The 24,163-nt window shown below is 43.6% G+C and overlaps 1 protein-coding gene across 1 annotated transcript in view; it reads left to right on the top strand.

Moving 5' to 3' along the window:
- Positions 1 to 24,163, top strand: part of GLI3 (GLI family zinc finger 3) — a 287,622-nt gene that overhangs the window by 192,296 nt on the left and 71,163 nt on the right. The window contains exons 5-7 of the mRNA XM_060157355.1: positions 3,653 to 3,858; positions 7,618 to 7,764; positions 12,304 to 12,505. Coding sequence (XP_060013338.1) covers positions 3,653 to 3,858; positions 7,618 to 7,764; positions 12,304 to 12,505 — 555 coding nt within the window. The remainder of the gene's footprint in view (positions 1 to 3,652; positions 3,859 to 7,617; positions 7,765 to 12,303; positions 12,506 to 24,163) is intronic.

The following is a 24,163-nucleotide window of genomic DNA, read 5'->3' as shown; positions in this document are numbered from 1 at the left end:
GTATATGTGTATATATTAGGAGTGGAATATATTAGTATAGTTTGTGAAGTAAGTTGTATGCACGTCTTCAGCATTTATTAGATACTAGCTCAGTACATGAGGCTTTAGTTATATTCACTTGCCAAGACCCCCAGGAGGTAGGTATCCTCCCCATTGGACTATTTAGGACAAGAAGGTGGTGAGTATCACGGCCAAGGTCACACAGCTGCTGTCCCATCCACGTCGGTTCCCCTTCAGCCCTGAGCCCTCCTATCGTACCACTGCTCTGACTCAGCTGTCCCGAGAATTCCTGATGACCCTTCCCTGAATGACCCTCATTAAACATTTTCCTGTTGTATCCTGGGGGTGGCTGGCCTTTGACTACTAGATGGTTCTTTTCTTTAGGGCAGTTGATATCTTGCAGCTTTCTTTTTTTTTTTTTTTTTTTTGAATTGGAGTGTAATTGCTTTACAATGCTGTGTCAGTTTCTGCTGTATAACAAAGTGAATCAGCTATACATATACATATGTTCCCATATCTCTTCCCTCTTGCGTCTCCCTCCCTCCCACCCTCCCTATCCCACCCCTCCAGGAGGTCACAAAGCACCGAGCTGATCTCCCTGTGCTATGCGGCTGCTTCCCACTAGCTATCTACCTTACGTTTGGTAGAGTATATATGTCCATGCCTCTCTCTTGCTTTGTCACAGCTCACCCTTCCCCCTCGCCATATCCTCAAGTCCGTTCTCCAGTAGGTCTGTGTCTTTATTCCCGTCTTACCCCTAGGTTCTTCATGACATTTTTTTTTTTTTAGATTCCATATATATGTGTTAGCATACGGTATTTGTTTTTCTCTTTCTGACTTACTTCACTCTGCATGACAGACTCTAGGTCTATCCACCTCATTACAAATAGCTCAGTTTTGTTCCTTTTTATGGCTGAGTAATATTCCATTGTATATAATGCCACCTCTTCTTTATCCATTCATCCGATGATGGACACTTAGGTTGTTTCCATTTGCAGCTTTCTTAGTTGCATTCCTGTCTGAAAGCATGTCCCACCATCTCGTTGAGAAATAGGTGACTCCATGCCTTCCCAGCATCATCTCCGGAGGGGAGGGACAGGCATGGGTACAACATTCACCAGAGTGCGTGGAGTTTCCTGACTTCGTCTCCAAATCCTGGAGGGACCAACCCTCTTCTCTGCTGTTGCTCCTGAGGGGTGTGGAAGGGAGGATGGAGCCTGGGCATTCCTGCTGGGGAAGATGTGTCCAGATCTTGATTCCTTACTCATCAACTAGTTACCCTCAGTCTTCCTGTGAGAACAGGTCAAATGAAAGTGAAAGTGGGGGAGGCAGACATCAGGCATCCACAGATCTGTGAGGAGAGAAAAGCATCAGCCGTCTCCTGGCCTGCCTGCTTCTTTGGGACTGGTGAGCACCCCAGCCCAATATCTATAATCTTCATGCTGTTCTAAGTGCCGATTTTTTTCCATCCATGATTCTGCAATGGAATCTAGGCTTCTGGGAATATTCTTACTACCATGCTCAATTCTAGAACTTGAGACAAATTACAGGTTCCAATTTTTTGCCTCACGAAGAAACCAATTAGCAATGTCATTGCTTCACTGATTTTTAGTTCATAGTGTTCAGACTGAGTTTCTCGTGGATCCTAAGAAAAGCTTGTCTAGGAGGTATCATCTCATGGATGTCTTGAAAGGTCTGCTTTTTTATATTTCTGCGGCACCTGTCTCTCATCATAAATCTACAAATGAGCCTGTTACTTGATAATCATCACTTGTGAATCGGATTGGAAGGATTGATTTTCCTTTGTGGTAGAAAATGAATGAATGAATTCGAGCGTCTGGTGTGCTCTAAGGTAGTGACAGGTCTAAATGGAGCGTCAGACTTAACCAGTGACACAGAGCTAACTTATTTTGTAGTAAAGAGCTAAAATAGGATAGACTCATAGGTCTTGCCAATTTCTATTTAAGAACAAGGAATTTTTACTGATTTTTGAGTGGGTATGGAAAACCTCAAGTTGTTTGGAAAAGAAATAGCTATTTTCAGGTGGTGACTTCTCACTCTGCCAACATGTAAATTTAGAAAACTCTGGATTTTTATTTTATTTCACCCAAAGTGACATCTGAAGAACAAATAAAAAGCCTCTTTTTTTTTTTTTTAAGTTCAAAACGAAAAAAAGAGTAAGAAGGAACAAGTAAGAAAATCCTCTCCCTCCCGTGTGTTTTAACCTCTTTGATTTTCTACTGAGAAGATTCATGATCTGAGCTTTGGGTTCATTTAACTCAGTGCCCTTCGAGGAGCTGGCTTCTCCCAGGACTCTGTTCTGACGGGGCTGGGGGCCAGAGCCCAGCTGCGGCTGCATGTGCCTTTGCTTGGGAGGCGGGATGAGAAAATGTGTTTCTCCTCCCTTTCCTTTCACTCCTGAAGCCAGCGCCGCAAGAGGAGTTTGCAGTTCTCAGAACATCCCTCTCTATCATGGTCTCGCCTTTTTATGGCCATATTCTCTGTGAATGAAAAAAGGGAAAGTACAAGTGTTCAGCCCGTCAGAGCCAGTTCACTGGATTATCCACACAAAACGTTTTCTATTAGAGGAGGAACAGGGCGGCGAGGCTTGGGGGGGTTCCACAGACTGGCCGTTCTAGAAATGCCTGTCCCTGGGGCTTGGGGGTGGCTCTGGGGAGGGAATTCCCTGGAGTGGATGAGGTATGGTGGCAGCAAGGTGTGCCTTAGCATTTATTTTCATCAGCCAGAAGCTTACATTCTGCGTTGGCTCATTATAACTAAGGCATGAGCTTGATCAAAACCCTGACCTTTTCCAACTTTCCAACCCCAGGAGCGCTTCGTTACGGATTGTTCACTGAACGCGGCTGATCAGGAAGCCAGCCACATGCAGAACGGCTGTGAGAGGAAGCTGCCTCCCAGGGCTGCGGCTCACGGAGCAGGGGGGCTGCCTTCAAAACAGGGAAACCCATATCTGTGAAACTGGGTTTGCTCACAACCTCAAGACCCAGAACACTCAAGCCGGAGCACCTATGTATAGAGTGTCAATTTCATGTTTCTTACAGACTTTTGCAATTAGTCTCTTTTCTCATTTGTAGGCATCTCTGCCATGTGCATGCACAGACTCCCAGACCAGAAGAATCTTCCTTCCTTTCTTCTCTCTCCATCTCTCCCTTCCTAGCTTCCTTCCTTCCTCCCTCCCTCCTTCCTTTCTTTCTTTTTCTTTCTTTCTTTTCTTTTCTTTTTTTTTTTAATGCAGTACCATGATGGTGAGAGAGACGTTCAATGGTAAAATTAACATCCAGGTCAAATGGAAAATAGAATCACAGCAACTACTTTAAGCTCAGATGCCTGTTTAGAATTTCTTCTCATGAGGAAAACCAAAGGGCTTTATTCTCCTATATTCTGAGTGCCAGGAAACTTCTCAGAGGTCCGTTTTCTTTGCCCAAATAATTGCATATTAGCATTCTACCTACACGATGTCACCATGATCTTAAGGTCCTAGTGCTGGAAATGTATATGCCTGATCTTCTTTCCCCCAAGACGCCTTGAGTTCACATAAAATTTTACTTATTTTCTTTCACAGACAGCCTCTGCCTACGGAGCTCTTGGTCTCATGCGTATACCTCTTGTGTGTGCTTTTCTTTTTCCCTAGGCCTTCTGCCTTATCTAGTAGCCCCACGTATTCCGACCTGCCCTTCATCAGGATCTCCCCGCATCGGAATCCCGCTGCAGCTTCTGAGTCCCCCTTCAGCCCTCCGCATCCCTACATCAACCCCTACATGGACTACATCCGGTCCCTACACAGCAGCCCGTCCCTCTCCATGATTTCGGCCGCCCGCGGGCTGAGCCCCACAGATGGTGAGTCTCAGACCAGCCTGTCTGCTTCCATACGTCATGCCTCTGCAGGAACGTGGCATAGGGTAACTGATGCTTCTTGAGTCCCGTGTGCCAGGCGCTGTGCTAAGTGATGTGATTACGTGCTTTCATTTCAGCCTCATGACACCTCCATGAGGGTGGGATATTATGTCCATTTTCAGGTGAGGATGAGGGCAGAGGGTCCAAGTAACCTGAAACCTGGTTCACTGGCTAGTAAGTGGCAGAGGTGGTACTCGGAGGCAGAATGCGCTGACGCCCAAATCCTTGCGCTCATTCACTGCTCTGCTCTGTGGCTTCCCGTATATTTGGGTTGGCCCTGTTGCCATTCCCACATTGTGCATGTGTAACCAGCACATTTTGCTCCCCTTCTGATGAACGCTTTTCTGTGCTGCATGTCTGAAGGACACGTGTATACAGATGTGTCCACTGGAGCCATACTTTGCAAACTCCGGTGCGCATAGGTATCCCCTGGGGATGGTGACAAAATACTGTTCTCTTTGGGGTGGGTCCAGGTGCGGCCTGAGGTTCTGCACTTCTGAGAAGCTCCCAGGTGATGTCAGTGCTGCTGGTCTAGGGACCACGCTCTGAGCTGCAAGGTCGCAGAGAACGTGATGGGCCGGCTCTGTTGTATGCGCCCTCTGTCCTTGACCAAATGAACACTGCAAGAGGGATGCGGTGGGACAAGAAACAAACTTTGACTTTAATTCTCTTATACTTGATGTTCATCTTAAGCTCCATATTCCTGTTGTTCTGTTGGCCTCCCAATTACTTGTCACCTGACTGTTTTAAATTGGACCTGTGCATTACACAAGTGCCCAGTGATAAAATGCTCCTTTGGTTCAGGAAGAGCATTTCCCATCTCACGCACACATGTACAAACTCATTTGCCCACAATTGCTAGCGTCTGAGTTAAGGTCCAGGATGGCGTAAGCTGTATTGATGACAGGTAGAGGATTATGAGCTCTCTGCAGCAAACCACAGATCTCTGATGCTTGTGTTGGGGCACAGAGACACACTATGCAGTCCGTCTCACCCAGCAGCACGGTCCACATTCTCCACTCAGACGCTTCCCGAGGCTGGCCATGCATGGTGGGGATAGTAGATGGAAGCTTCCTGAGGTTTTTCAGTAAATATCCACTCATTCATACAAGAAGCTGTGCTCCAGCGATAGCTGCTGGCTCGATTTTCTCCCTCTGATTCAATGCAGTGAATATACTTGCAAGGTCCCTAATGAAGAAGTTTTGCCATTTTGACAAGATTCACACTGTAAAAAGAAAACTGTAAAACAGTGAGATTGGAGTTCGTTCTGCTTTGGATTTGGTTTTCTAGTGGGAAAAATGGAAAGTCACCTCCATGGAATACTTGGGGGTTCATGGAAGTGACTAATAAGAACAGAGGGAGAGAGGGGTCGAGAGGTCAGCTGACGATGGGCTTGGAATGTTGCCCGGCTTCTGGACATTTAGTGGGGCCACTGAAGTTGGTACCTCTAGTTAAAACATCTTGTCATCTGCTTTCCATAGTATTTGATGATGAATATGACTAAAATATTCTTTGGTTGGTTGTTCTGCCTCTCAGGAGTCCAACTAATACCCAAGTCAGGTCACTAATATTTGTCTCTTGTGGTCTGTGATTTTTGTATATATCTCTCTGTCTTTACGATGTATGAGAAGTATGTGGACACATATAAAAAAGAATGAAGTAATGCCATTTGCAGCAACATGGATGGACCTAGAGATGATCATACTAAGTGAAGTAAGTCAGAAAGAGAAAGACAAATATCATATGATATCGCTTATATGTAGACGCTAAAAAAAAATGACACAGGGCTTCCCTGGTGGCGCAGTGGTTGAGAGTCCACCTGCCGATGCAGGGGACAAGGGTTCGTGCCCCGGTCCGGGAAGATCCCACATGCCGCAGAGCGGCTAGGCCCGTGAGCCATGGCCGCTGAGCCTGCGCGTCCGGAGCCTGTGCTCCGCAACGGGAGAGGCCACAACAGTGAGAGGCCCGCACACCGTAAAAAAAAAAAAAAAAAAAAAAAAAAAAATGACACAAATGAACTTATTTACAAGACAGAAATAGACTCACAGACATAAAAAACAAACATATGGTTTGGGAAAGGGGGTGGGAGGGATAAATTAGGAGTTTGGGATTAACAGATTCACACTACTATACATAAAATAAACAAGGACCTACTGTATAGCACAAGGAACTATATTCAATATCTTGTAATACTTATAATGGAAAAGAATATGAAAAAGAATATATATGTGTGTGTGTATAACTGAATCACTTTGCTGTGCACCTGAAACTAACACAACATTGTAAATCAACTCTACTTCAGTAAAAAAATTAAAAAGTACATGGACACAAATGTAAAGCCTACACAGACCTATCACTAGAATGCTAGTGTTTCTACATCATAATGATAAAATTAGCTTTTATTGATCGAATGCTATGTGCTAAGCACTTTCCATGCACCATTGCCTTCACTGCTCCCAGCAACTTCCTGTGAAGCTGTAAGAGGTGGAGCTGGGATTTGCATCCACATCTTAGTGTATTTGGAGACCACCCTCAGAACTGCTGCAGCGTCCTGCAGCTTTGGCACATAAATTGGCATGCAGAAACCGATCATTATCCCACTGCTATAGAGCTGACGCTTGCCAGTAAATTGCTCCAGATTGATAGGTGTATTTCTTTTTTATTTTGTAATGAAAAAAAGAGAGAAAAAAGAGCTTTAAAATTATGGAACACAAAATTGCAGCTTGCCACCGTCATGTGTTATTAAAGCCAGCTGTGCTGCCTTTTCCACTCGTGACCCAGGGTCCTCCAGTTCCTGAGAGCTGACTCAGACCCTCCTGCCAGAAGGCTTAGGGAATGTATGTTAAGTATGTCGTGAAGGACGTCATGGTTATCTGAGTTGTTTACGACTGTAAGAAATGTGAAAAAATAACTGTGCACATACAGTGATTTGATACGACACTTTTTTTTTGAGATTATTTATTTATTTTATTTATTTTTGGCTGCGTTGGGTCTTCATTGCTGCGTGCGGGCTTTCTCTAGTTGCAGCGAGCAGGGGCTACTCTTCGTTGCAGTGCGCGGGCTTCTCATTGCAGTGGCTTCTCTTGTTGCGGAGCATGGGCTCTAGGCGCGCGGGCTTCAGTAGTTGTGGCACGCGGGCTCGATAGTTGTGGCTCACGGGCTCTAGAGTGCAGGCTCAGTAGTTGTGGCGCACGGGCTTAGTTGCTCCGTGGCATGTGGGATCTTCCCAAGACACTTCTATTTGGGGGAGCAAAATAGGGGAATGAGTGTACAGATACATGCACACATATATTGGGTTGGCCAAAAAGTTCGTTTGGTTAATGAATACGTTGTTCAATAAAGTTCTCGGTGAAAATGAAGAATGTCTTTTATTTTTACTTAAACCCGAACGAACTTTTTGGCCAGCCCAATACAATTTAATCATTTGGAATTCCTGGTGATTCTTCAAACTCACTTCGAAAGTTTTATCATGTAGTTTATTTGTTCTATTCTTTTCCTTCAGTTTTATTTTCGAATCAGTGATATCTGGGAGACTTCAGTGAAAGTACGATTTGAGTTCAGGAAGTTTTCCTAGAAAGAACCGTAAAAGGAATGGCTGATGTGGGCTGCATGGCAAACGGACTTTGGGATGTCTCAGGAAAAGCTTCTTTTTGGCCTTCTTTCGAGTAATAACCATGTTTTCTTGTCTCCTCTTCCATCCAGCCCCCCACGCTGGAGTCAGCCCAGCGGAATACTATCATCAGATGGCTCTGTTAGCCGGCCAGCGCAGTCCCTATGCAGACATCATCCCCTCCGCCGCCACCGCCGGCGCAGGGGCCATCCACATGGAGTATCTTCATGCCATGGATAGTAAGTGGCGGGCCCCTCTTCTGTAGTCCTGGGCATGGCCAAGCTAACTCATGAAAGGGAGAGGAAGATACAAAGATGGGTTGCTTACCTAACTTTTCAAACCGGAGGAGGAGGAACCACCAATACTTGGGACTCTGGTTGCCTTGGTTTCCCAGGAAGCTTCCACAGATGTGGCCATCCTGAGACTCCCGCTTAACTCACTTCATATCAGTGAACTGGAAGATACAGGCGATTGTAATTTAGCAGATACACAAAAACCTAGTCAGCCCTGATCGTCTTGGTAGCAGAATAAGGGAACGTGTTTGATTAGATGAACGTGCTTCATCCAGTCATTCCTTGGTTTGATAGATTTTATGCTTTATAAATTAACTAAAAAAGAGACCTATACTTAGTTTTACATTTTTCATTGACTTATTTTTTTCTCATTTTCCACATGTTTTCTTTACATTAAAAAATTCTATCTCATTGAGACCTTTTACGTAGGAAAAATAAAAACATTTCCACATCGGGAAGGGCTACTTTTAGCCCTCTACCTAGCAGTGGAAGAAAATGGGAACGTTGGTTGTACTTTATATCACTTTATTTTGGGTCCCTCAAGGCTTATGACATGTCCTTTGTGTCACTTCTCTAGACATGTAAACAAGAGCCTATGATTATCATTTTTCAGAACATCCAAGAGTTCTTATTTATTCGGATTCTTTAAGTCCACGTCCGTTTGCCAGGTGCCAGGAAGTGAACCTGAAACATCAACCAAGGTGTACATAACGAAACCCTTTGAATACGATGACAGTATGAGTTTGAGTAGGACATATGCTCGAGGTTTTGTTTGTTTCTTCTAGTAGCAGTGATTAATTTGTGATTTTCCATGTAGGGTCTGTTTGGATTCTTCTGTGACAATGGGTGGACCTTGGTCTACTCTCTATTAGTGGTTGATAATTCAGTTCTCAGATTTAGAATAGAGAGAAAATGATTGGTCCACAGGGCATAAAATCTACAGCCTTGGTCCCCTTACTGTCATGAGCTAACTTAGCTGTGTTACATACAAACACAGCTTGAGTGGGTTTCCAATGGGGAGCTCATTACCACACACAGAGTAAGAGAAATGTGTTACATCTTCCGCAGGGATTTTGTTTTCCGCTTTGTAGAAGAGAGAGTTTCCGTTTCAGATTCATCATAACCACGTTTCAATTAGGGATTATTGGGAAAAAAAGTTGAGTGTTATTATGCAAATTAGTTATTTAAAAATCTGCAAATAGAGAATTAAAATAAGAGAGAATCCTTGAAAGGTCAGCCCATATTGCCTTCTCTATTTGATGAGAATGTGTTTAGTCAGGCAATGGCAGTTTTTATCTAAATAAAGGATGAAGCTACCCTTTTACTTTGTAAAAACTAATTAAAGGCATTTTAATTTGCCAGAGTATGTGGTAAATTGATTGTCATTAACTAGGAATTTAGATGTCCTATCATTCATCACATAAAAAGGAACCTCCTTTTTCTTTGTCAGAATCTTTTATTAGAATAGAGAAACAAAACAATTAACAGAAAGCCAGATAGGAGAGATCTGTGTTGGAACAGTAAGAATGCTAGGGCTTAGATTTAAGAAGGAAGCCATAGGATCAGTGAAGAACTGGGCCACTTCTCTTTCAGCAGTTTTGAAATCCACACCTCGTAGGTTAGCTGTTCCCTTCAACAGATGACCCCAAGTCACTGCCCCAAATGCTGACAACTTTCTCTTTCTATGCTTCGTTGTTAGGGGGTTGGGAAGAGCATGATAAAGGGTTGGAAAGTGCGTAAAGTACTATATCCCTGCCCTCTAAAATAGCTGAAATAGCATTTAGTTTAATAGAACATAACCAGAATGTTATGTTTTAAATTTAAATCATAGGAGACTTTTGCAAGGGAGGAGTGAAATGACTTTAAATTCCTACATTGGCTCTGCAGTAGCAAAACCAGAGGCAAACTGGGATCGAGCTGGTCATTCTGATCCACTGTTACAGCTCTTCAGGACTCTTCCATTAGCAGAAATGGCAATAAACTGGATTCAGATGAGCACCTGACTTTTAAATGTGCCAACAATGGGCCTACCTGGGTTTCAGCCAGCTTCAGGATAGAGTATTTATGTGTTGCACATTAGAATGAACAAGTCTGTTTTCTGGCTCTAATTCTACTTTTTGGGATTCTAGTGACCTTTAAAGACAGGAGAGCAAGTAATCCCTATAAGGAATATCCTAGAGAAATCCTAGACACTCATGAAAACCACACTATTTATACTGGTGGAAACTGACTTAAATAAGTACCCATCTTGGAGGGAAAAGCAGAGGAGCCGGACCATCCAGGCCCTGGGCAACCTGGAGGCTTCCATGGAAGGGATGAAGCCAGGCCCTGGGCTCTGTCCTTGGATGACGTGATGGGGATATAGGCCTCTGGTGTTTTATAGCCCTCAGACGGCCTCCTTATCTATTTAGTGTTTTTTTTAAAAATCAGGAAATCAGCTCTATCTGGAATGTCCTGTTACTTCTAACTCTGCCAGGGATCACTGAATCCCACTGAGAATGGTTACTCTCGAGGATGATATGGAAACTGACCAGAAGTCTGGTTTGTCCTTGGAATCCTTTGGAAGTGGAATGCATTTCTTCACTGAAAAACTTTTAGGATGAAATTAGCCTCTCATAGTGAGTAAAAAGGAGACATTTATGTGTAAGGCAGATGCCATAATAAAAGTAAGATGCTGGTTTAAATACTAAGAGCTGTGAACATAGTGCGATTGTTATTTTTGTACGACCATGGCCTAAGTCAGGTTGGTAATGAAACTATTCTAAATGAAGAAATTCAGTTTTCAATGTGCCTGAAAGAAAGCTTTGAGTAGGTACCACATTTGTCATTCAGATTGGTTTTCCACTTTCATATACATGGATGGTACTAAGTTCCAGTTTGTGATTTATTTTTTATTCACTATAAAGCATATCTATTCATCTCTATAATATTATCTATAGAGTCTTTCATATCCATCTATTACACTTCATTAAATTATCCTAAAGCATATGTTGGATTGTTATCTTGTATCCAGGTCCATCTCTGGTGAAGAAAATATTCCCAATGAGTTTTCTGGAGACCAAGTGCCTAGACTTTTTTCTATAAAGAAGGCTTACCTTCTACTTCAGTTTTCCGGGGACCCGAAAATTGCCATGTCCCTGTAAGCAGGTGTACCCATGCTTTGAAATAGAAACCCTCCGTTATTTCTTAAAAGTATCATGTTTGATTTTCCTCTTACCTAGTGGTATTATGTTCTCATTCTGTCATTAAACTTTAGTTTGATGACTCTGTAATATAAATGTGACCTTAGAAAAGGCAGGAGTGGGCCTGTGGGCCACATGCATAGCTCTGCCCTAATTCAAATCTCTACCATCTACCAAACTGAAGGCAAATGGACATTTAATTTTTAACTCTCCATGTAAAAAGCATTGTATTAAGTTGGCAGGTGTTTAAGTGTGATTTACTAACCTCCAGAATAGAACTTCATCAGTGGAATCTTCTTGAAGTCTCAAAACTCTTATAAATGCAGAGAATTAATTAATCGATTGACTGATTGATCTAATAACCAGAGGCTTAAAATTGACTCATGTTATCTTATTATAATGCTTGCAGGGTTTTTCTCCCCCAACCTTGGAAAATCTGTAAACAAACCACGTCCCAAGCTTTTAAATGTTTCTTGGGACTTAGGCTGTATAGATTATGGGGAATTTAGGGCAGCATTCCTCCATCTCGGCACTACGGGTGCCAGACGATTCTTCATGGCGGGGGGGGGGGTGCTGCCCTGCCCATTCCCGGGTGTGCAGCAGCTTCCCTGGCCTCTAGATGTTTCTAGCACCCCGTGAGTTGTGATAACCAAAATATCTCCAGATGTTGTCACATGTCCCCTGGGGGCAACATCGCCGCCCCCCCCCCACCCCCGCATCGAGAACCATTAATTTAGGATAACGTATTTATCAGTTTTGTCAGTAAAGCCGTAGTAATTCCGTGGATCAGATAACTTCAGAAATCATGGGGAAATGCGGGCATAACTAAGCTGGATTTTTTTAATCTTAGGATACTTTAATTCATTTTTTTCCCTTCGGCTCATTGCCTTAAAACGGTGTGCATTGCGGTGGGGAGGGTGGAGTGCGGTGCGACTGTGGGAACCACTGTCTTTGTCGCTGGTGGTGAATTAATGATGAGCATATCTAAGCAGCTGTCAGATTCATAAATCACTGGAAATGAGAGGGAGAACACATAAAAAGTCTCTCCCTTTTGTTTAGCAATTTATCATTTTGTCTGCACATTAATAAACAGAGCTCCCCCGAGGTAAGCCCCTGGAAGATAAATATTTCTCCCTAATTTCCTCAATTGTACCCAGTAGATCACAAGTGGAGGAGAGAGGTACTTGTCAACGCCAGTCGCCGGCTTCTTATCCTTCACTTCTTCCACGCGGGGTAGTCGGAGCAGATAATGGGTACAGAGTCCAGCCGCAGGTAATCAGGTTCTGTTTTGTTTATACAACAGGCACCAGATTCCCCAGCCCCCGGCTGTCAGCCAGGCCAAGCCGAAAACGTACACTGTCCATATCACCACTGTCCGATCATAGCTTTGACCTTCAGACCATGATCAGGACGTCTCCCAACTCCTTGGTCACCATTCTCAATAATTCCCGCAGCAGCTCTTCAGCAAGTGGCTCTTACGGCCACTTATCTGCAAGTGCAATCAGGTATGTATTTTCCCCAAATCCATGATGTGTTTCTTTAACAAAACGTCACTGCTCGCCTGCACCTTGCGTTTGCGGTACTGACTACCTACAAGGAAGGATTGCAACAGGACACCGGGGAGGACCCGGGATGCGGATGCAGGTCACATTTCACTACGATGAGTTCCAGAGCCAATTATTGGGCCGAAAAGAATTATTTTGCAGACATCAGTTAGCAGCCCATTTAGAGAAATCATACTTATTCAGGAATGAAATCCCCTCCCTAGAGACAGGGAGTAACGGCAATCTTTTTATCTTCTTACTAGTTATAGTTCCCTAGAAGGAAAACCAACTTTGTACCTGATTTGGGTACACTTGTGAGGACAGGGACAGAAATCAAAAAACGGAAGTGGGACTTCCCTGGCAGTCCAGTGGTTAGGACTCCACACTTCCACTGCAGGGGGTGTGGATTCGATTCCTGGTCGGGACACTAAGGTCCCACAGACCGTGAGACATGACCAAAAAAGAGAAAAAAGACCAGACGTGAGTCTTGTCTCACGGGGGAAAAGTGTGCATTGGGAGGAAGAAAGAAAAGGGGACAGAAGGGTTTTAAGTCTAAAGGGATTGATGGGTCTTCCATGATGAATATACATATTAGGGAAACCCTAATAGTCCAGAAAAAGAAAAAATGTGTTAGCAATAGTCACATACCATATTTACTAGAAATGATGACTACCATTATTTTTTGTCCTTAATGTTTCCATTACGGTTTTAATTCTTTGCTTGTTCAGCTATCAACAATCCTCCTTGGCAGGCAAGTTAACGTTGAAATATTATAAATCCCCATTTTGATATGATGTCATTTTCTGCAGCATCTGTATTTTAATATGGTCAGGAAAGTGTGGAAACACGGAACAGAGCAAATAACTCTGCTTGTATGATAGCAGTCCGTACTTACAGAGGGGATTGTTTCAGGATCAGCCGATGTAGACACGAAGGGAGGCTTTGGAGTCGGGCAAAACTGTAGTCAGATTCCAGCTTTGCCACCAGCTGTGCAGACCTTACTTGCCTGTAGGCTCTGAAATTCAGTCTTCACATTTGTAAACTACAGACAAGACAGCCACTGTAGAGGAAAGGGGTACCTTTTATTAAAGCTGGTGTGTATGGGCAGGGCCTGGATGAAGACCCCTGCCCACGGGCAGAGCCGCAGGAGAACTACTCCTGGTGGTCCGTCCCGAGGATGAGCTACTGGGGCCTGGCCATGCTACCCGCAATGTGATCACCCCAATCTGTCTCCGAGGGAGTACGCCCATCTCCAAACCATGGCCTGGCTGTTCTGCACTCCTGGCAGATTTCCCTGGGCTCATAGGTGGCCATCGACCTTATTTCAGTTTGCTGAAATCATATCATTATTATGTGGCTCGACTAGAAGTCATAGCATCAAAGTGGTGGAAATGAGGTCCACGGTGAAATTCACAGGAATGATATTCACACAGAATCACTTGGTGAGCGTTTTTTCTTCCCTTCTGCTCTCTGCCCAGCTACCGTGACTTTTCACAGCCTCTACAGGACTTAGATTCGAAAGCGGTACACAGATAGTCTCAGTGCTGTCTTTATTCTTACCCTGGCATCTTCACCCGTTTCCTCATCTCCTCACCTTTCCCAGGTAATCTAGTACCAGTCCTTGAGAGGCTGTCAGTATCCTGACTTGGAATAATCATTGTCCCCTGCCTCCGAGGAGCTACCACAGATCTGATTATTCTCATTTGAGCTGGAAGCAGAGATTCCTAAGTCCAGTCAGGCCCCAGGAGACCCGTTTGCAGTCAGGTGACCAGGGCCGTCGGGCACACAGGTCTTTCTTCCCTTCAGCGCCTCACCAGTCTGTCTTCTCTCTTGCAATCTGACCTCTCATTCTTCAGTACACAGCCCCTGTGTGCTAGGATAAGATGTAGCTTCTGATGCATATAAAGTAATACAGATAACCCAAGATGAGATCGGCTTGCTGGAACAATACAATAATTAGAAGAATTACGACCGGCACCACCTGCCAGTCCTTTAGCCGGAGTAGCGTTAGTGCTTCACTTGCTCTGTTCCAAGTTTCGCTTTGTGAAATCTAAAGACCGACGGGAGGACTCCCCAGTAAGTAGTAGGGCCGGTGGCTGACGGGAAGGGAAGCAGCATGAAGAAATCTACAAAGGGTAACTTTCTCAAAAGGGAAAGATACAGGAGAGCATCTCATCTCTGCTTTGTACCCAGGGACACGGCAGGCACAAGAAGCGCTCACTGTTTTCATCTGACAGCAGTTTTGGAAAGCGTAGTGTTATTCTTGTTTTATGCATCAGCACGGAGGGTTTTGCAAGAGGACCAGCCCTCCAATTCCTTGCTTTTTAGTTTGCCCCAAACACGTTTGACTTGCACACTTACATGTTTTCTAATCCTAATCTGCTTCTCGTGTTGTCAGTGCATACAGTAATGGGGTCAGTTTCTAAAGATGTTTTTCAGTGTGTAATGACACACATTCAGTTTTCTAAAAAAATCTTCACGCGTGTATCCCAGTTCAAATGCTATTCTCTAAGAGGCTGGTAATAGTAGGGACCACCGTTCGAAATTCTTCTATTTACTTGCTCATCTGGTAGTTGCTATATGTCTCCCTCTACTAGAATACAAATGCCAGAAGGTCTAGGACTGTGTATGTTTTGTTCACGGCCACACTTCCCAGCTCACAACATCTGTGCCGTTACCTTGATACCGCTCAACAAATATTTCTGGAGTGAATAAATGAAGGAGCTCTTTAATGAGCCATTAGAATTCTAATCGCCCTCCTTATTAAAAGGAAGTTTCCATGTGGTGGATGAATAATGCTGGCTTTCAGAAGGTTATAGTGTATATGGATAGTATATCGTATATCCGTAGGTTGACAGTTACATGGATATACAGAGGGATGGACACAAAATAAAGGGATAAAAAAGCAAATGTCCATCCTCAGTTTGTATATGGTTCTTATGTTTATGTATTTACCTAATAATTCAGACTGCTATAAGAATTCCATATAAAGCACATATATATTCACAAAAGCTTAGCTACATCTTAAAACATAGTACTTGATTACGGCTAACTGATTAAAACATATTGTCCAAATGTATAGCAAAAGTCTTTTTTATATCATAACTGAGAACATAATTCAGAAAAATAACTCCGTGCACTTAAAAGGATGTTGTGAAATAGTTAACTGTCTCAAAAAGTTCTAACTCCTCCATCACCCTGAAGACTCCTGTCTAAGACTAGCTGATTCACATTTATCACATACAGCCTGTGAAGCCCCACCCTCTCTGGTTAAGGCTAGTATTATAAATATCCAGTTAATGGCATTAAATTGGAAATAGTTTGACCTCTGCTAATACCTTCCCCTAGAAATCGAGCTCCCATCGGAGGAGAAAGTGCTTCAACTGACCCTCATCTTCCATCTTCTAGCAAAAGTAAAGGGAATGAAGAAATGAGTAATCTGTTCATTTCTAACCCGCCAGTTACAGCTTTCTCACTTTGGGTTTAACGGCGAAAATGAAGATGGCTTCATATCCTTAGTAGTTTCAGGTCTGGTTCGGCCAGGACAGACACCTCAATGAAGATGAGAGCTGAGTGCCCAGAGCGCAGCCTCACAAATCAGTGCATGTTTTCTGTGGCTGGCACTGACCAGCTCTGCCCGGTGACCAGAGAGCAGGGGTCTTTTCTTCTGCGCGGCGTCAGCCCTCCCAGACATCAGGCCCCGGAGTGAGGATGTATCTGGCAGGTCCAGTGCCACTTCCTGAGAATGGTAGGAATCACCTCGGCCTCCACAGCAGCTTGACTCTGCGCTGTTACCTGCCATGAGTCAACTCATGCGTGTCAGACAAACAACGCGAGATGACTTGGGTGGGAAACATCAAAGAATCGATGAATCCACAGCCCAATGACCAGGGTCCTTGAAACTCTCTGACTGCATCTTCCAAAAACGACGAGACAACCTTCTCTTCCCCTAGAATCAGTGAAAATAATGAATCCTCACTAAAAAGGACAGTTTTCATTTACTTCCAGGTGTGGCCATTGGTTTGAGGTAGTCTTCCATTTAGTCCGTTACTCCTTCATTTCGCAAATATTTGACTGCATACTCAACTGTGTGCAGGTTGCTGTGCAGGACGTGAGGGCTGCAGAGATGAATGAGAGACACGATTCCTGTCCTCACGGAACTCACGGAAGGGAAAGGCCTCCAATCAGCACAAGGTTGGAGGTGGGCAGGGCCAGACCATGAGCAGGGTGGACCGCTGATCCCAGAACCGTAGGAAGCCTTCAAGGCCCCGGTGAGGCTGCCTTGTTTTAAGGACCGGGCAGTTTCACGGGCTGAATCAAAGGTGCTCAACTGCTTACGTGGGCGAAACTGCCAGGTCTAACTGAATTTCCTCTCCTGTTCCCCTTATATCCTTCTCTCTTAAAAATCCTCCAATGGGAGGTACGACTAAAAGGATTGGAAGGAGATGCTATTTATAAGAGGCATATAATAATGTCTGGCGATGTTTTTAAAGCGTTGGTGATGCTTTTTCTGACCATGTCTACGTGGCTGACCAGTTACATGATTTGGGTGCTTCAGGCCACATCTCACTGGAGAGTGTGTTACTGCTATATATGTTCTTGGAGGTTTTGTCTGTTTAGTGGCAACGCAGCTTCTAAAGCCTTTTAGGACTCTTGCATCCTAGAAAGCCTAATGTATTTTTGTCCAAAGCAGTATTGAAAGAGTGCATATGCCTCGGTGTAAACATTGGGATGATACTTAACTCATTTTGTGAGCATGTGGGTCCTTACGCGTGGGCTCATTACTTCTTCCGAGGCTGCTGGGTTTTCCAGTGAACTTGCCCCGGGGGGCTTTTATGGATGGACGTGGAAGCTTTACTTTTTTACTTTCAAATAGAAGCACGTGCATGCGTGTGTGTCCCTATACCGACATGTATACAGATGATAATGGCTGTTGGCCTGTTCTCTGCAAAACCGGGAAGAATTGTTCTTCCTTTGAATGGCAGCTGTGGTACAGTAAATTCCACAGCTGGAACCAGAAAGTGGACGACCTCATTAGTATGACAACCACAAAGTAACTACAAAGTTGGTTTTGATTAGATGCCTCCTCCCCCTTCCTCTCTCTTTCCTTGAAGCCAGTTTCTGAAATTTGGGGGCCCCCATGTTACAGTGTGGACTGTTGCCTGACTCCACCTCCAGTACTGGTTTCATGAACAAGAAATAGGAGAGATGGGACACTGAAAAGGAAATAGCGTCCTTGGATTCGTCAGCCTATAGAAAACTGGGTTAACTGCAACATGAAGGTTTTTTTTTTCTCTTTTATCAAAGTATAGTTAATTTACAATGGTGTGTTAGTTTCAAGTATACAGCAAAGTGATTCAGTTGTACATTTGTGTATATATATTCTTTTTCAAATTATTTTCCATTATAGGTTAGAATTTTTTTTTTTTTTTTTTTTTTTTTTTTTTGCGGTACGCGGGCGTCTCACCACTGTGGCCTCTCCCGTTGCGGAGCACAGGCTCCGGACGTGCAGGCTCAGCGGCTATGGCTCACAGGCCCAGATGCCGCACGGCATGTGGGATCTTCCCGGACCCGGGCACGAACCCGCGTCCCCCGCATCGGCAGGCGGACACCAGGGAAGCCCCATTATAGGTTATTACAAGATATTGAGTATAGTTCCCTGTGTTATGTAGTAGGGCCTTGTTTACCTCTTTTATATATAGTGGAGTGTACATGTTAATCCTAAACTCCTAATTATCTCTCCCCTGCCCCCTTCCTGGTATCCCCTTTGGCAACCAAAAATTTGTTCTCTATGCCTATGAGTCTCTTTCTGTTTCGTAGATAAGTTCATTTGTGTCAGCATGTTTTATATTCTACATATAAGTGATATCACATGATATTTGTCTTTCTCTGACTTACTTCACCTGGTATGATAATCTGTAGGTCCATCCATGTTGCTGCAAATGGTATTATTTCATTCTTTTTCATTGCTGAGTAGTGTTCCATTGTATATATATACCACATATTCTTTATTTATTCGTTTGTTGATGGACATTTAGACTGCAGCATGAAGTTTCTTAATCCCAGTGCCCGACCTGAAGAAATACATTATAAAAGCATCACATGAGTTTCTTTTAAGGAAGTCTTAAAAATTCACATCTGAAGAAAACTGACCAACTAGGGCAGTTGAAAAAAAATGTGTGTATAGGTCGTTAGCATTGATTTTACATTTAAAACATTTCCTAAGAATATATAGCTGCCACATACTCTTCTCTCCTCTTCACTTTGGGTAAGAGATGGTGCCTTTGTGACTCAGGCCTTCCTGTGACCACCCATGTCAGGGCTCTGCTCTGGTTTAATTCTCTCATCAATCTCAGGCCAGCCCAGCTCCATGCCTGGTCCTCCAGGTCAGGGAGGGTTTCCGGAGATGAACCTGGAAACTGATGATGAGCCTTTCGGCTGAGTTCCCGGCAACCTCCCTCGTCCTTCCCCACATTAGCACAGAGGAACCCCAGCCCTGAGACTCAGTGGAAGGAGATGTTCCATGCAGCTCTAAGGAAAAACTACGATTTTTTTTTTTTTTTGAAAATGGGTAAATGCCATGTGGATTGACATCATTAAACAATAAAAAGAAACTTTTACCTGTAAGTATGCGGTGGCTGGGTGATCCATCCTCTTGCCATCTTTCTTATACTTCCGATTTATTTTTTTCTTTTTTGGCCATGCTGAACGGCATGCGGGATCTTAGTTCGCTGACCAGGGATGGAACCCGCGCCCCCTGCAGTGGAAGCGCAGAGTCCTAACTGCTGGACCGCCAGGGAATTCCCCCGAGTTTTTTGACATTCACTTTTAGTTAGAAACAGACCTCTTCAGTATTGTAATTGGCTCTATCTGCCCTCCCGATATGAAGGACTACAGCGGCTCACATCATGCTGCTTTATTTATTGTACTGGTATTCAGTTATCCAGCCCATCCCCCATCCTCTTATCCTCTGCCATATGCAGAGTTCCTGAAGTGTTTTTAAAAGACATTTCAGGATTGTCTCACATGCTATTTTAATTGGTTTTTATCTTTTTGACTTGAATATTAATGACTTTGAAATGCCTGTATGTATAATAGGGTTGAATACATCTTAACAAATGATCTTCTACAGTATGAACTTTTAGTGTCCCCCACTAATATAGCATTTCTGTAATTAAATGTGAATTTACGGATTGATCAGAGAGGCTCTGTACAAATGTTGACGCACATCACTTCCTTGGTGTGAAAAAAATAATGTTTGTTGTGAAAGTCAAGCGTGATGATGGATCTCAAAGTTGTATGTATTGATTACAGTTAATATGTAACTTTCCAGTTACAAATAATTATCTTATTCTTTGGATATATAAAAGGGATCTGTAGAAAGTACTCAGCTAAAACTGGTTGAATTAATGAACGAGTGTGTGGATTTGACGATATTTATTTTTTATTTAAAAAATTTTTTTTATTGAAGTATATTTGATTTACAGTTGTTGTGTTAATTACTGCTGTATAGCAAATTGATTCAGTTATTTAGTTAAACATATTATGATGTTTATTTTAGTTGTTTAACATCCTGTCTTTCTAATTACACCCCAGATTTCAACCAGATTGAGCATAGTTGTTGCGATTCCCAGACAGAAGAGTTCCAGATAAGGGAGGGGTTACTGGGCTATTTACTGCAATATTCAGAAATAAGACCCGGTTTGCAAAATTTGACCCCAGTTTGAAAAGTGTATTGACAAAACGTTACTTCGGATTTGTGATGGAGAATAAATACATCAAAACTTTCTTAACGATTCAGACTTTGGGAATTTTAACATTAAATTTTTGGAAAATAGAAGAAATAGTTCCCACTCAGACAGCGATTTGCTGATCACTTTTAACTCAGCTCAGAGCAAAGAATAAAAGGGAAATTGACCTCGGTAGTTATCCTTATTTAAAATTCGGCCCCCAAGTCACTGCCTACCATGTAACGAGTGCTCCTTTAAGGTATTTTATAAAACTAAGACTTCGGTAGCCGTAACTCGGTTTTGATGGGTGAAAATTATACTTGGTGGGAGGACACCACACACACTATAGTCAGAGATCGAAAATCCACATTTTTCTCATTTTCTGCTTTTTAGAAAAATACAGGACAGATTAACATTTGAATTAATTTATTCTGGCTTTCTTTTTTCTTCCTTTTATAATTTTTCAAAAATTCTATTGGAGTCGAGTTGATTTACAATGTTGTTAGTTTCAGGTGTACAGCACAGTGATTCAGTTATACATATACATATATTCATTCATTTTCAGATGTTTTTCCCATATAGGTTATTGCAGACTGTTCTAACTGTGGTCCTAGAAGACTGTTTCTCCAAGTGTTCTGTGAGGAACGCTAGTCTCTAAAATCTCCTCCAAATGTTGCTACGAACCATATCGGGGCTGGGACACTTGGAACACACATTCAAGTATTAAGTAGTTCCAGGGACCCCCGGGGCTGTATTCCTCAGACTTTATCACCTTGGTACTTCTTTTTCCTATCCTCCCTAACACTTACTTTTGGGTGACTGTGTTAGCACATTGCTTGGGAAGATCTGGGCCATCTGACACTTTCTAGCGATCTTATCGATTAAATATAGATTAACAGTTGCAAGTCACATTCTTATAAACGTGTGTTTTTAATTATCCCGTCTCTCATGTAGTCATCTAGAAGAGAAGTAAATGCTATAAAAAATTTTTTAAATTATACTTGATTAAATGTTGAGTGAAGAGAATTCAAAAATCAGAACATAAACTTAATTGCTCTTCAGTTGATCCAGAGGAAAGAACAGGGTGAGCAGAAATGTAAAGGCTTTGAGGTCATAAAGCTCAGGTGGACCATGTTTTAGACTAGACTGTGTCCTTCTTTTTTTTTTTTTTTTTTTGCTGTACGCGGGCCTCTTACTGTTGTGGCCTCTCCCGTTGCAGAGCGCAGGCTCAGCAGCCATGGCTCACGGGCCCAGCCGCTCCGCAGCATGTGGGATCTTCCCGGACCGGGGCACGAACCCACGTCCCCTGTATTGGCAGGCGGACTCTCAACCACTGCGCCACCAGGGAAGCCCGACTGTGTCCTTCTTGAGAGGAGACAGAAGCGATGTATAAAATTTTTCAACAATGTCAATACTTTGTATTTCTAGGAAATTATGGAACGAATACATGAACTGTTTAGGAAGATTTTTTTTTCGGGGCTTCTAAAAAGAGAATTTACTTTTCAAAGAAAATTCTGACCTCTGTAAACCAGCAGTCTGTCCTCAGCAGCTGAAGTTCTATAAAAATGCACAGAGGACTTTTGTACTGTTACTACCTTTGTACTGTTTTATAAACACGTTGTCAAATTGCTTTTCTTTGAAGGGACTGTTCTGAGTTCGGTATGCAGAATAATGGCCCCCAAAGATGTCCACATCTTACTCCCCGGAAGCTGTGAATATATCACCTTACAGGGCCAAAAGAATTGTGTAGCTGTGATTCAGTTAAGAGTTTTTGTTTGTTTTTTTAATAGTCTTCGTAGCAGCTTTGTGTGTAACAGCAAACCACAACACCCTGAGATGCAGCAAAAGACCGTGCATAGAACATATAAGGAGCGTACATAGCAAGCGTGCTATACTTAGACTCTAAGATACTATTCAGCAAAGGAAATGATTGGAGCTCAACTCAATGCAGCAACATGAAAAGATATCACAAACACAATTGTGACCAAAGAAGCTGGACACCAAAGGTTACCTCCGAAGGTTACCACGTAGACTTTAACACATCTGAACTTACAGTGTGTGGCCTTACAGTGTCAGGCCCAGTTTTCCTCAGTTTTGAACTTGCCAGTGGAACATGCAGTAGGTAATCGTTGGTGTCCAGTTAAGGGTTTTGAGATGAGGAGATGATCAGGTGGCCCTAGTATAATCACAAGGGTCCTTATAAAAGGGAGGCAGGAGGGTGTCGGAGTTACAGGGAATCAGAGGAGGAGGTCGGGTTGAGGTGGGACGATGAACCGTGGATGGAAGCAGCCTCTAGAAGCGGGAAGAGGCCAGGTGCCAGGGATTTCCAGAGAAACGCAGTCCTGCCCACCCATCTGAGAATTCTGACCTCTGGAGCTCTGAGATGGCAAGCGTATTTTGTTTTAAAACAATGAAGTTTGTGGTGATGTGTTGCAGCAGCAGCAAGAAACTCATACCTAATGGGGGTGGTTCGGTCACTCACTGACTCATCTCGAGGGGCTGCCCCATGCCAGGCAGTGTTCCGGGCACCAGGGGTCAGTGGGGGACAAGACAGACCAGAGCCCAGATCCCCTAGACCTTCCATTGCAGAGGGAGGGAGAGAATATGGTTTCAGAGAGCCTCATCCTGCAGTGAGAATACAAGTGTCAAACAGCAGAGCATCATGGGGCGAGGAGCTGCAGAGGGGGCTTGTTTTGATGGGGGCCTCAGGCTTAGGAGGTCCCTGTGTCTGAGGAGGTGACATCTAAGCTGGAATTTGAGTGACCAAAAGGAAGCAGCTAGGCTGGCTTCTGGAAAGACACAGCAAGTACCGGGATGCAGAGCTTAGGAAGACAGCTCACTTGGGGTCAGAGAGCAGGGGGTGGTGGCCCCGATCCCCTGGCCCCCCCGCCACCGGTGGGAAGTCCTCGGACGTTCTTTCCATGCACAGGCTTTGTAATCCGGAGCAAGCAGCCTTCCTTCCAGGAGCTGACGGCAGCGCCCGCTCTTGTGGGGTGACACGAGGTCTTCTCCTGTGAGCACTGTTGCCCAGCTCTTTGCACGCAGAGGAGAGAGGGTTTCCCTTAGCAGTCCCTCGTTATGAATAATCAGGGACTGCTAAAAATCGCTGATCCATCCTGTATGTTCTCATATCCTTTGGAATCTGATAGTTGACATGGATTTTAGGGAAGGTTTATTCCTGTCCCCTGGTTTGACCAGCGAAAACGCAGCCCCAAAAGGGGATGTTACCCACATGGGTTGAAAGCTGTCGCAGCCTCTCCTGCATCTGAGATCAGAGACTTTGCACCTGGGGACAGGGGCTGCAGCACCAAAGCTGGTTCTTCCTTTTGTCTTCTACATATTTTTAAAAGTAAAAATCGACCTGCTCTGTCTGGCTCTTAACATTTGTAAATTGCATTACATACAAAACTGAGGGCATTTTCTGCCTTGTGAAACGTTTTCTCGAATGGTCTGGCTTCTTAATTGGGTCCTGACTTTTTTGAGCCCCCCAATATTGGGCCCCCCAGAATGAGAGGTGTACATGACCCAAGGGACCCCCTTCCCAAGCCCACCTGCTCGTTCAAGCTCATGAAACTCAGGAAAGATGCAGGGAGGTTTGTGCAAAGTCCATATCACATTATAAATATGTGTGTAGTGGGGTCTTTTAGTTTTCCTTTGTTTTTTTAATGAACAGAATAAGGTGGTTACACTTAGTAATACCCATTCACCAAAAGGAAAGGGGAGGGGTGGGTTAAATCATTGTGTTTTTTGATGAATGGCTTGTACACCAAAAAATAAATTGGACAAACTGGCATAGAGCTCAGTGAACATGAAATCAGCTATTAGAAGAAAGCTTGTGAACAAATTCTGAGGCAGATATGCATCTTTTGATTAACGCCCTATCAATCAT

The sequence above is a fragment of the Lagenorhynchus albirostris genome, chromosome 8 (genome assembly GCF_949774975.1).
Source record: "Lagenorhynchus albirostris chromosome 8, mLagAlb1.1, whole genome shotgun sequence".
In the NCBI taxonomy this organism is placed as follows: Eukaryota; Metazoa; Chordata; class Mammalia; order Artiodactyla; family Delphinidae; genus Lagenorhynchus; species Lagenorhynchus albirostris.
This window is presented reverse-complemented; position numbering and strand designations above follow the sequence as displayed.